Genomic DNA, 11175 nt, shown 5'->3' on the forward strand with positions numbered 1-11175 from the left:
ATGGAGAACTGTCAAAAGTTAGCAACACTCAACAGTGCTGCCACCTACATTTGAGCTTCTAGTTTTTATCCTCATTATAAACACAAGACAAGGTTTGTGATTCTGTTAGTACAAAATTCGTCAAATTCTCCCAATGAACAGTTTTCAGTTAGTTACATGATTATACAGAGCTTTGATATCAGTTGAGGGAACTTTGTATGGCAAGGCATATTTAATTTTAACGTTTCGATATTCAAGAGACGTTATCCGATAATACAGGGTGTTAGTGACACCGTAAAGTAACTAAGGGGGATGATTTCAGCACATGTTACTGAGTTTATAAAAAGTGGAATTTCCTGTTGGAAAATTAATGTCAATTTTAGTGTTTTTTTTATATATTTTCAGTTCCACGTTTAATGAAATTCCACCTGTTAAAAACTCAGACAGATTCTGAGTTTATTAACTTGATATTTCAAGTGGAATTTTCCGTCGCAAAATTCAAGTTTTATTTTGTGTTTCTTTTTAAATATTTATCAATTCAATTTACGATGGAAAAAACTACTTGTTATTAACTCAGAATAATGAGCTGAAAAGCTCAGAAAAAGAACCATGGTCTGAACCATCCCTCAAAGTTTTCGTTACGATGTCTTTCCTTTTCGGTGGATAAGAAAATGTCAGGTAAGTATAATTTAAAATAAAATTTGGATGTGTTGCAAACACAGGAATTGGGACCATTGTATGATGTTAACTTAAACCCACCTCGACTACGTCCTCAGCTGAGGTGAGCTCAAGGTCTTCCTCGAACTCAGCTTAAAATCGATATTCTTACACCGCGCCTCAACCTTAAGGCCGTATACAGAAATTTGGAAACTTATAAGCGCTTACCAGCGCTTGACAGGGCTGGTGATCCGCGCAGGAAAATATATGAACGCGCGCCGATAAGCACTGAAAGGTGCCGACAAGTTCCGACAAGCTTCAACACGCGCTGGTCAGCGCTGGGCGCTTGAAATGCCACCTGCTTCCTTTGTGTAGAACGAACCCGCGCTGTCAAGCGCCGGTAAGCGCTTATAAGTTTCCAGCTTTATTTCTGTATACGGCCTAACTCGAGTTTACTCCAATAAGGCATGACGTCATTTTCGTATTATTATGTTGGCAGTATGACATGCTCGACTCCAGTGAGTAAAGTCCTCGAGTCGAAGACGTAAATGTCAACTTAAAATACCAAAATGCTCTCAGCTGAGTCCGACTCGAGTGGAGGAAGAGTTGAGTTAAAGTTTTTTTTTCTTTAATTGACTTTTTCTCAGAATTGCCACCTAAAAATAATTTCCAGATGCAGTAAAATACAAAATCACATTTTAGAAGACGAAAAAAATCACATTTCTAAAAGGATTTTTTTAATATAAAATTAAAAGTAACTTCTTAAAAGAATGTATAATTAAATATAATAACTAAAATGCGATATAATACTGCTTTATTTTGGTCTTTATTGTATTATGCCTTTTTATTTATTATGCTTCATGTCAAAAAAGCAAATGATTTTCAAGATGGCGTCTTATTTTACCCGCCATTTACTTTTGATAAAATCAAACCCATGGCATAAGAAAACCAGGTATGCTCAAAAGTGACAGCTAAAATTTCAAGGTTAGCCCAGCTGACGTCATCCCGCCCTGCGTTGCCATTTCGTAAAAAATAAATTGCTGACGACCAATGTTTTATATTCACTTTGCAAGGAAATTTTGAACTTTAGTAAAAGATTTACTTACAGTTAATGATTTTTATATGTGTCAAGTAATAGTAATTAAATACATTAGTCAGTAATTCCTTAATTTTCAATAATAAAATTTACGTCCATGGAATGTTGGAGTAACCAATTTAATGGTAACACTTACATCATAATTGGGCTAGCAATGGCGGCTTGTCATAGGATTGAGCATACCTAGTTTTCTTATACCATGATCAAACCGTCAATCAATCAATCAATCAATCAATAACCCGATTAACCGTCGATTATTTTCATGGGAAATGATTGTAAAATATAATTGCTTATTTTTCAGTGATTATTTTATAATTTTGTGACGTATACGATGACAATATAATTAATTATTTTAGGTTATCTACGCGCCACAATATATACATTTTTCCCTCGTTTAAAGGGCACGCTAAGATCATGAGACCACGCTGCCTTGTCAACTTTAACCATTTTTCTTATGACATTTGCATAACCTCAAAGGCAAAGGTAGTGTCGGAAATTAATAATACGATCATCATTTTATCATAAGACCTTACGATTAAAATACAGATAATAAATGCACTAAAATCGCTATAAAAATACTGGTATACTTCGCTTTGTACAAATGTTATATGTTTCACGAGTTATGACATTTATAATCAATGCTGCCATATTGGATTTTGTAACATTTCGCGCCAAAATATAATAACCTACTCTCATCACAATGTGTAATACCATATCATAGAATATAGAACAATACTACCCCTGATCTCCTTATCCATCCATAGGGAAGGCCCGTGCCCCAGCAATGGGGACGTTAATGGGCTGATGATGATGATGACTACCCCTGCACCAATTCGTATCGGGCGCCGACCTGACCCCCTCGTCCTTCTGGGTCTTACTCTAGTCTTAAACAGCATAGGAGTAAAAAGGAGCGCGCGGACTAAAAAAACCGAACCTGTCAAATCTTCAGGTTAGGTAAGCGGACCCTGTGACAACGGGATAATGCTAGGTAAATGGTGCTTCATGAAAGATGTAGAATTATTAAAAAATCTACCATTTGCTTATCTATTTTCCAATATGGCAACACTGTCACTCGTTACGGTGGATATTTCTAAACCTACAATAAGAATTAAGGCGTATTTACAATTTATGAGTAACGCCCGGGTTTTAAGATGTTAACTCCAATCTTCCTCGACTGAGTCCTAAGTTGAAATGACCTCAAGGTCTTCCCTATCTCAGCTCAAAATCGGAATTCGAACGGCGCTTTAACCTTGACTCGAGTGTACTCCAGTAAGGCATGACGTCATTTTCGTATTATTATGTTGGCAGTATGACATGCTCGACTCCAGTGAGTAAAGTCCTCGAGTCGAGGGCGTAAATGTCAACTTAAAATACCAAAATGCTCAGCTGAGGACGACTGGAGGAAGAGTTGAGTGAACATCTTAGAATGCGGGTGAAAGATTGTTGAGTTTGACTTAAGAAAAATATAACAAGGACGAAATAAGTTTTTGAGAAAATAGCTCTATGATGTTATGGAATCCATGATATACCTGTCGGCTTAACACCGTAAGCACGCGACTCTTTCTCGCCGTGACACAGATCATCTGTCTCTTTCTGCGCAGTACTGTGAGAGAGTGACGGGTGACGTATGTCGAGGCGAGAAAGAGTCGCGCGCTTACGGTGCTAAGCCCGCTGGTGGAAGAAATAGTGACTACATCATAGTGGTGCTAATTCCTGTAAACACCATCTAATTTTATTTTAAGTTATATCTGTCAATTTCTTATCCGCCGAAAAGGAAACGGACGGGTAATCGACAAGCATAAAATTTATGGAACACACGTCAATTTTAAGCACAAATCTAAAACAACCGTCTAAAAATTTTACATCGGCCAATAACCTGACAGAGTTAAGTAGACAGCACGTCAAACGGATTACATACCAGCGAGATGCCCATTTTATTTGCACGGGTTTTTCATTCGTTTTAAATTTTGTTGACAATCATCCGTCCCTTTCCTTTTCGGCGGATAAGAAAATGACGGGTATAACTTAAATAAAATTAGGAGGTGTCTGCAGGAATCGGGGCCATTATGTTATGGTTATGGGTTTATGCACTGTCGGATTTTACGACATGCCAGGGAAGACAAGCAGCTGAACCTGTTTTGTGTATTTTTAATTGCTTTTAATTACTTATAACACCAACAGCTCCAATCATCCTCACTATTTCTTTCTAGTAGTCAAACTGGAATGTACATCTGTCATTTCTAGTTGATTTCATTACTTACGGACCCAACATCTAAAGGCACATCTAATATTACTTTATCTGATACTGAATAAACATTGATTACCATAAATTGTCTTTTAAAAAATAAAAAATTGAAAAAATTCACTGCAACCGAAACTCAACAGTAATTTTCAAATAAAAAAGAATTAAACGATCAATTCAAAAGATAATACGAACACATGGTCGCAATAAAACATTTCTATTACTAAAAACTAAAATCAACTATTTTTTTTTATTTAAAATAAAAACACTAATTGTTATTATGCTTCGAAAGTAAAATGCTACTGGCCTCAAAAACGATTTTGATCTAAAATGCTAATCAAAAAATATATACAAAAATAGTTGTTTTGAATACTATTTTGACGTTTTAAAAAACGATTCATTTTTTTCTTCGTTTTAAATTCTTTTTTTTTTTCGTTTTGGCATGACGCGGTTTGCGTATTTACCACCGACAAAACGACGAAACATTTTATCACCTTTCTAGAAACTTTTTTTAACTTGTTTAATCAAGAAATAAATTAAGATAAATGCCATTTGACAAAACGTCATTTCCGTCACAAATTAAATGTTGCCATCATGATTATGTAGAAACCTACTAATTTCTATCATTAAGTGCAAAAAAGCTGTCATTAAAGCTACCAATGTTGTTTCAGCTAGTCTTTGATTATATTCATAAGTTAAACACTTTATCATTTTAATACCATCGTCAAAAAATACTATTCTACCAAAATTCATTATTTCCTAATCATAAGTCGATTTCACTTATGTATTGCTAGTATCCAAACTTACATTTTAATTTGAATATTTACAGTGTTGCTAGCTTTAAGCAGTCACATTAAAATGGTATAAAAATCTATATATTTAATTTCTCAGCGATCGAGAAAAATTCCAAAAATGTACATACAAAAATTTCTACCAAATATTTTCAGTGTTGCTAGCTAAAAGTCGGAATTCCTACCTTTTTTAGCTGTTTGGCATGGATTCGCCCCAAGTACCGAACCAGTTATAATTAAACATGCCTGCGTATGGGTGTTTTCTTTTTTTGTGCAGTCTAAGGGATTCCTCTGAGGCATACCAGTATTGAGGGAACTTGTCGAAGGGATATTTCGCAGATTCTTTCTCGTAAGGTTCGTTGGGATCCGCTGGAAAAAAAAAATCATTTTTACGGAGCGAAATGAAAGAAAAGTAGTTTTAAAGATTTAAGCGTACATAGGGATAGAAAAAGCGACTTTGTTGTATACTATGTAGTGATAAAAACGTACACCAACAGCTCCAATCATCCTCGCTATTTCTTTCTAGTAGTCAAACTGGAATGTACATCTGTCATTTCTAGTTGATTTCATTACTTACGGACCCAACATCTAAAGGCACATCTAATATTACTTTATCTGATACTGAATAAAAAGAAATAAAAGAAAAATCAATATTAATATAATAAAACAGCCTCCGTGGTCAAACGGCTCACGATCCGGAGGCCCCGGGTTCGAATCCCGATCGGGACATATAACAAAAATTACTCTGTGATCCCCAGTTTGGTTAGGACATTTCAGGCTGATCACTCGATTGTCCGAAAGATGATCCGTGCTTCGGAAGGCGCGTTAAGCCGTTGGTCCCGGCTACTACATACTGATGTACGTATGTAGTCGTTACGTGGGCCATGTCAAGGTCCTTTGGCGGTTCAGTAATAACCTTGACACCAGGGTTGATGGGGTTGGTCATCCACCTCATAACCCACACGATAGAAGTAAAATCAAGTCACGACGTACTTTTCTTTTTTTTGACGTGACTTAAGATTTGCCGCGGATGGCATTCACTACTTGGCCGGACAAATCGGGAGCGCTGAGGACTCTCAACCGGTACAAAATTTAAGACAACAGGCCTGAGGGTGCCTAGTTCGGCGCGAACCTCGGCTCAGGGCGTCGTGTGAGAGGATTATATTTGAAAGAATTAATCTACCCACAAAAAGTCCATAAAACATACAAAAATTTCTACCAAATTTACAGTGTTGCTAGCTAAAAGTCGGAATTCCTACCTTTTTAGCTGTTTGGCATGGATTCGCCCCACGTACCGAACCAGTTACAGTTAAACATGCCTGCGTGTCAGGGTTACTGAGCCGCCAAAGGCCCCATGGCTCGTTAAACTGCTTGTGACTTTGCAATGAATAAATTAATATGAATATGACCCGGGTCGATAGCGGTAAGCGGCGGAAACATGACTTACCGGGAGGCAAACAGTATAAACAGAATATCCTGTGGCGTCGGCTGGCGTGTGTCTCCAGATGTTTCTTGTGCTGCTTGCGACGTGTGGAGACATGGGGGCAACAGGGGCATGGGATAGCCAGCTCTTTGGGCACGCTGCCGTGGCGCTCCGCCGCGTGGGTGACCAGGGTTGAGATCACGCGGTAGCCCTGGAAGCAATAGAATATAATATGTTTATTTATCAAAAACAAATAAATTTAAAGCTCATGTGAAGCTTACTTTATGTAAAAAAGCTTATTATAAGATTAATGACTACCTAAATGATAAAAATGTCTGGTATTTAATGTGTTCCTCTAGTTATTAAATAACTTGTAATGTATATCCTCATTGGTTTTTAAAAGATGTGTTGCTGTTGCAGTTTCTTGTCATTTCTTCTCCTCAGCCATAACACCTTGCGAAATGACGTAAATTCAATATGTTACATTGACCTTCAACAAGTTTATCCATGATAATTACGTTGAATAAATGATTCTGATTTCTTAAACATGTATACATTACTGGCGGACCCCGCTCTGGGGAAACCCTGTATCGCGGATGAATATTACCTTGAAGCAGTGTTCACAGCGGTACGGGAAGTTCTTCCATTTCGGGTTTTTTTTGCGGCTGAAGGACATCCTGTAGGGCTCCGCCGGGAACCAGTCCTCTGGGTCCAGCTCTAACTCCACCAGCTCGACACCTGGAAGTATCATTCAGGTGCTAATTCCTGCAAACGCCATCTAATTTCCAACCATAAACAGTTAGTTAATCTATGTACGAATATTAACGCATATTTGAGAAGCAAAATAGGCATCTCGCTGGTATGCAATCTGTTTGATGTGCTGTCTAGTTAACTCTGTCGGGTTATTGGCAGATGTAAAATTTTTAGACGGTTGTTTTAGATTTCTGCTTAAAATTGACGTGTGTTCCATAAATTTTATGCCTGTCGATTACCCGTCCCTTTCTTTTTCAACGGATAAGAAAATGATAGGTATAACTTAAAATAAAATTAGGTAGGTTATTTTTCATTTATGAGCCCAAGGGTAATTTGCAAAAAAAAGACCACGGGAAAAAAAAATGTTTATGTTTTTGTTAGAATAAGTTCATAATAAAGGCTATATCTATTTATTTATCCAAGACCATGATAGTATGCTTCTCAAATATGCGTTAATATTCGTACAAAGATTAACTAACTGCTTGTGGTTGGAAAACCGATCGCAAGACAGAGAGGGAAAAAAAATAATGTAGTGGCCTTACCATCTGGAACTTTGATTTGAGGTGTGATGGTGAGTTGGGGGACCACCGGTAGACTCTGAGCAGCCAGGTGGAGTGAGGAGTTACTGGCCGCCAGCAGACTCGTGAGGATTGTGTTCTGTGCCTGGAAGACGATAATATTATGAGCGTTTGAATAAAAAAATGAAAGAATAAATAAAATAATAATCAATGAGTACTCATTCTTCTTCTTCTATCATGTGGGTTGTGAGGTGAATTGCCAACCTCTTCAAACCCTGGTGTCAGGGTTACTATTGAGCCGCCAAAGGCCCCTGATTACTGACTACTCACATACACCAGTAAATAGCAACTGGGATCAACAACTTAACGTGCCTTTCTAAGCACGGATTATCTTACTTTCAGACAAGGTAACCAGCCTGTATAATTGTAACCAAACATAGTGATTTTTGTGATGTCCCCACTGTGAGCCCAATGCTCAACAACCAAAGCGCAGATGATATTTAAAAATTCTAATTATGTACCTGCAAATATTTACTCTGTTTGCAACGAGTGCAGAATGCCATCCTACGTTCAATTGCGAACGCACCATGGTTCAGCAGGAATGAAGAAATACACGAATACCTTAACATTCCAACCGTCGCTGAAGAGATCAAAAATTACCAAAAGAAACATCTAGAGCGACTAGCCGATCATCCGAATCCCCTCGCATCAGAGCTTATAGACCTCGTAAATGTGGTGAAACGACTGAAGAGAAGCCATGTCGTATAAAGTGGGAGGCTGTGACACTGGTTGTGGCTCCTGACACGTCATCTATCCACTTAACGAAACTGCTTATAGTCTAGAGGACTGATTGTAGTTTAAACCAATAAAAAAAAAAAAAATGTACCTGCAAAAGAGCTCCATTTGTCAAACTCTGCGATAAATCAGCCTTCGGTTTCCTCTTATACCCTTTAGGAGGCCCCCTCTTTTTGGCTATCTCTCCATTCTTCTTATATCTCACCACCTCCCCTGTATTCGTTACCACAGGCTTTGGACTCTGCACGGGGGATATCGTTAACTTAGCTGGCAACGAGTACCTACTTTGCAACGTTTTCACAAAGTTATTCGCATTGTGTATATTATTTTGTAAATTTCCTAACGCTAATGGATTTGCTAAGTTTAACGGGTTGTTAACAAATTTTGGTAACGCCGTCGTTGTTGCGGGGTATATTGACAACGATTTCGGGGCATTGAAAGCGGGTATTTGATAAACTTTCAGGTTCAACGATGGGCTTAAAGTCGGGCTTGTGAAGGAGGGTTTCATCCGTTTCGCTGTTGGTTCCTCATCACTAGATTCTGAGATGTTGACGCTGAGCGGGTCTTTCTCCGTGTTGAACGGATCTGTGCGTGCTGGCTCTGACTCCTGGACGCAAAACATCTGAAAATAAATGTATTATAACTGTTATTACAGTATTGACATTTTTTTTGTGTCCTTGTTATCTGCCATCAGTCGCTAGACTATTATCAGATTTGTTCTGTTATTTTCACTGTTTTGAAGTATACAACCATCGCTGCATTGTCCATTAGTCCATTCGCACGTTTCAGTCTTTTTATGTCCCAAGAGGATAGGAGGGAGTTGGCTAAAGGATTAGGATGGTGGACCATCCATCATAATATAGACATAGCAGTTGATTTCATCAATGTGGCATTTATTTCATACTTATTCAGTCTAAACTGTACTTAGTCATTGGTGCTAATTCCTGTACACGCCTAATTTTATTATATTTATTTATTTATTCTTGTTCCTCTATCGTGTAGGTTGTGAGATGGATTACCAACGCCATTAACTCAGCTGTCAAGGTTATTATTGAGCCGCCAAAGACACCTGACATGGCTCATGTAACGACTACTTACTAACATCGGTAAATAGTAGCTGGGACCAACGGATTAATGTGGTTTATTTATTTAGGTACACATATAAAACTTTTACAGACAGAATTAAAAAGAAAGACTTGGCATATATGCTTACCAGTTACATGTGTAAACAGCATTTACCGTAAATGAAAACAAACTATATAAATTATAAACTATAAATATTAAGGATATTAACATATTTTTTTTATGAACAATTTCAGCAAAATATAAATGTAAGTACAGTTTAACACTTATAATGGCAACCAAAGTGATTTAGCACTTTATTTTTGTAGCATCAAGGAGAATCGTTAAAAATATTATTTATATTATAAATAATATTGCCACCAACAAAAAAGGATGAAACAGATAATAAAATGAAACGGTTTATTCCCATTGGCCACCACCCTGTTTACCACCACTGGTGGCCCGTGACACACGACATTAAATATTTTCCCATCCGCCACCAGTGGTGGTCTACGGGAACAATCTTTTTAGGGTATACCCATTGGCCACCACTCTTGGCCACCACTGGTGGCTAGTGACACTACATTAAATTACATTCCCATTGGCCACCTTGATACCTGAGATATATTATTAATTATTTAGTATTACTAATATATAAAAAAAACGAGTTTAAGAAGAAAGATCAGAGGATACGGATCTATAGGATAGGATTATAATTTTATTTAACACAGAATTTACGTAATATGCATAAGAATTTATATATATCATAGTTATTAGGTACCTATATGCAAGAAGGATATGGATACTAGTAGGTAAAGGGATATTTATAGAAAGTAAATTACAAAATAAAAAATGAAAAGCAAGAAATGTGGATAACATTGGCAATGTCCAGCCCACAGTCACAAATAGCACAGTCTATACTAACACTTCATTGGCCAGAAAAATCTATGCCAATTTTATATAAACAGTTATATCAATATAATAATGCTAATTATTAAAAATACCACGCATTTAAAGAAGTTTTACGAAAATCGATTAACAGACGTCTTTGCATTGCCGAAAATTATGGCAGAATGCACTTAATACTGTAGTTATACAAAATAATATTCTTAGAAACTCTAAAGAGAAAGTCGTGACAAAACCTCATTCGTCCTTAGCACTAATGAATAATACAGGCTGAAAATACGGAAGCTTGTCTCAAGAAAAAAACAAACATTACTTACGATTCTATATTCAAATATTTACGCTAAACAATACACGAACGAAAGATGAATGAAAAACATACGAAAAACGCATTACGCTGACAAAATGGCGAATTTTATATTTTAAGAGCCGAAACAATAGGCGATCTCATGAAATAACTGCACATGCTAGTAAAAAGTAACGCGTAAGTACAATGATCTAATTATGTGTATAAAATACAGTGTTTTGAATGGAGGACTTACATTTATCGCTTCACCAGGACGCGTGGTCGCGTTTTACACACGAAAACACAAGAATATCACAGTTTCACGGCGAATTTTATTGTTTGTTAAGTAAAATAAAAGCGAATTTGTAATAAAAAGGTTATAATAATAACAGAAACCATCCAATCAACGCTATGGTTCTACGAATTTTGAATCGTTTCATTTGCTGTTGAAAGACCCTATTTCAAGTAATTTATTCAATTGATTTTCGTTCTAATTTACAGTATGTTAAAGTACAAAATTCTGTACGGTTAAACTTGAAAAGGAGCGTGTTTAAACGTAAAACATTTGTCCCCTATTGTTTGACGTTTAGTGTGACCAGGTTCAAAATTAATCTCAAACAAAATATATAAATCTTTTCTTTTCCATAATAACTTATAGAAATATCTGAAT

General features: G+C 36.8%; 1 protein-coding gene across 1 annotated transcript; it reads right to left on the reverse strand.

Annotated features, from left to right (window-relative positions):
• Positions 1-4396: 4396 nt before the first annotated feature.
• LOC126378937 (uncharacterized) lies at positions 4397-10928 on the reverse strand. Its single transcript, XM_050027475.1, has 6 exons — positions 10762-10928; positions 8346-8876; positions 7484-7604; positions 6796-6926; positions 6213-6399; positions 4397-5134 (listed from the first exon to the last, which is right to left on the reverse strand). The coding sequence occupies exons 2-6, from the start codon at positions 8874-8876 to the stop codon at positions 4956-4958; spliced, it is 1149 nt and encodes a 382-aa protein (XP_049883432.1). The 5' UTR covers positions 10762-10928; the 3' UTR covers positions 4397-4955.
• Positions 10929-11175: the final 247 nt, after the last annotated feature.

The sequence above is a fragment of the Pectinophora gossypiella genome, chromosome 27 (assembly GCF_024362695.1).
Source record: "Pectinophora gossypiella chromosome 27, ilPecGoss1.1, whole genome shotgun sequence".
NCBI classification, from domain to species: Eukaryota; Metazoa; Arthropoda; class Insecta; order Lepidoptera; family Gelechiidae; genus Pectinophora; species Pectinophora gossypiella.

Bases quoted from the DNA above. Each gene is read 5' to 3' on its own strand.
- LOC126378937 (XM_050027475.1), bottom strand. From the start codon at position 8,876: ATGTTTTGCGTCCAGGAGTCAGAGCCAGCACGCACAGATCCGTTCAAC. The intron at 6,400-6,795 runs GTAATATTCATC...TATTGCTTCCAG, and splicing joins GCTGTGAACACTGCTTCAAG to GGCTACCGCGTGATCTCAAC. The intron at 5,135-6,212 runs GTAAGTCATGTT...TTTTTTTTCCAG, and splicing joins TTTATACTGTTTGCCTCCCG to CGGATCCCAACGAACCTTAC.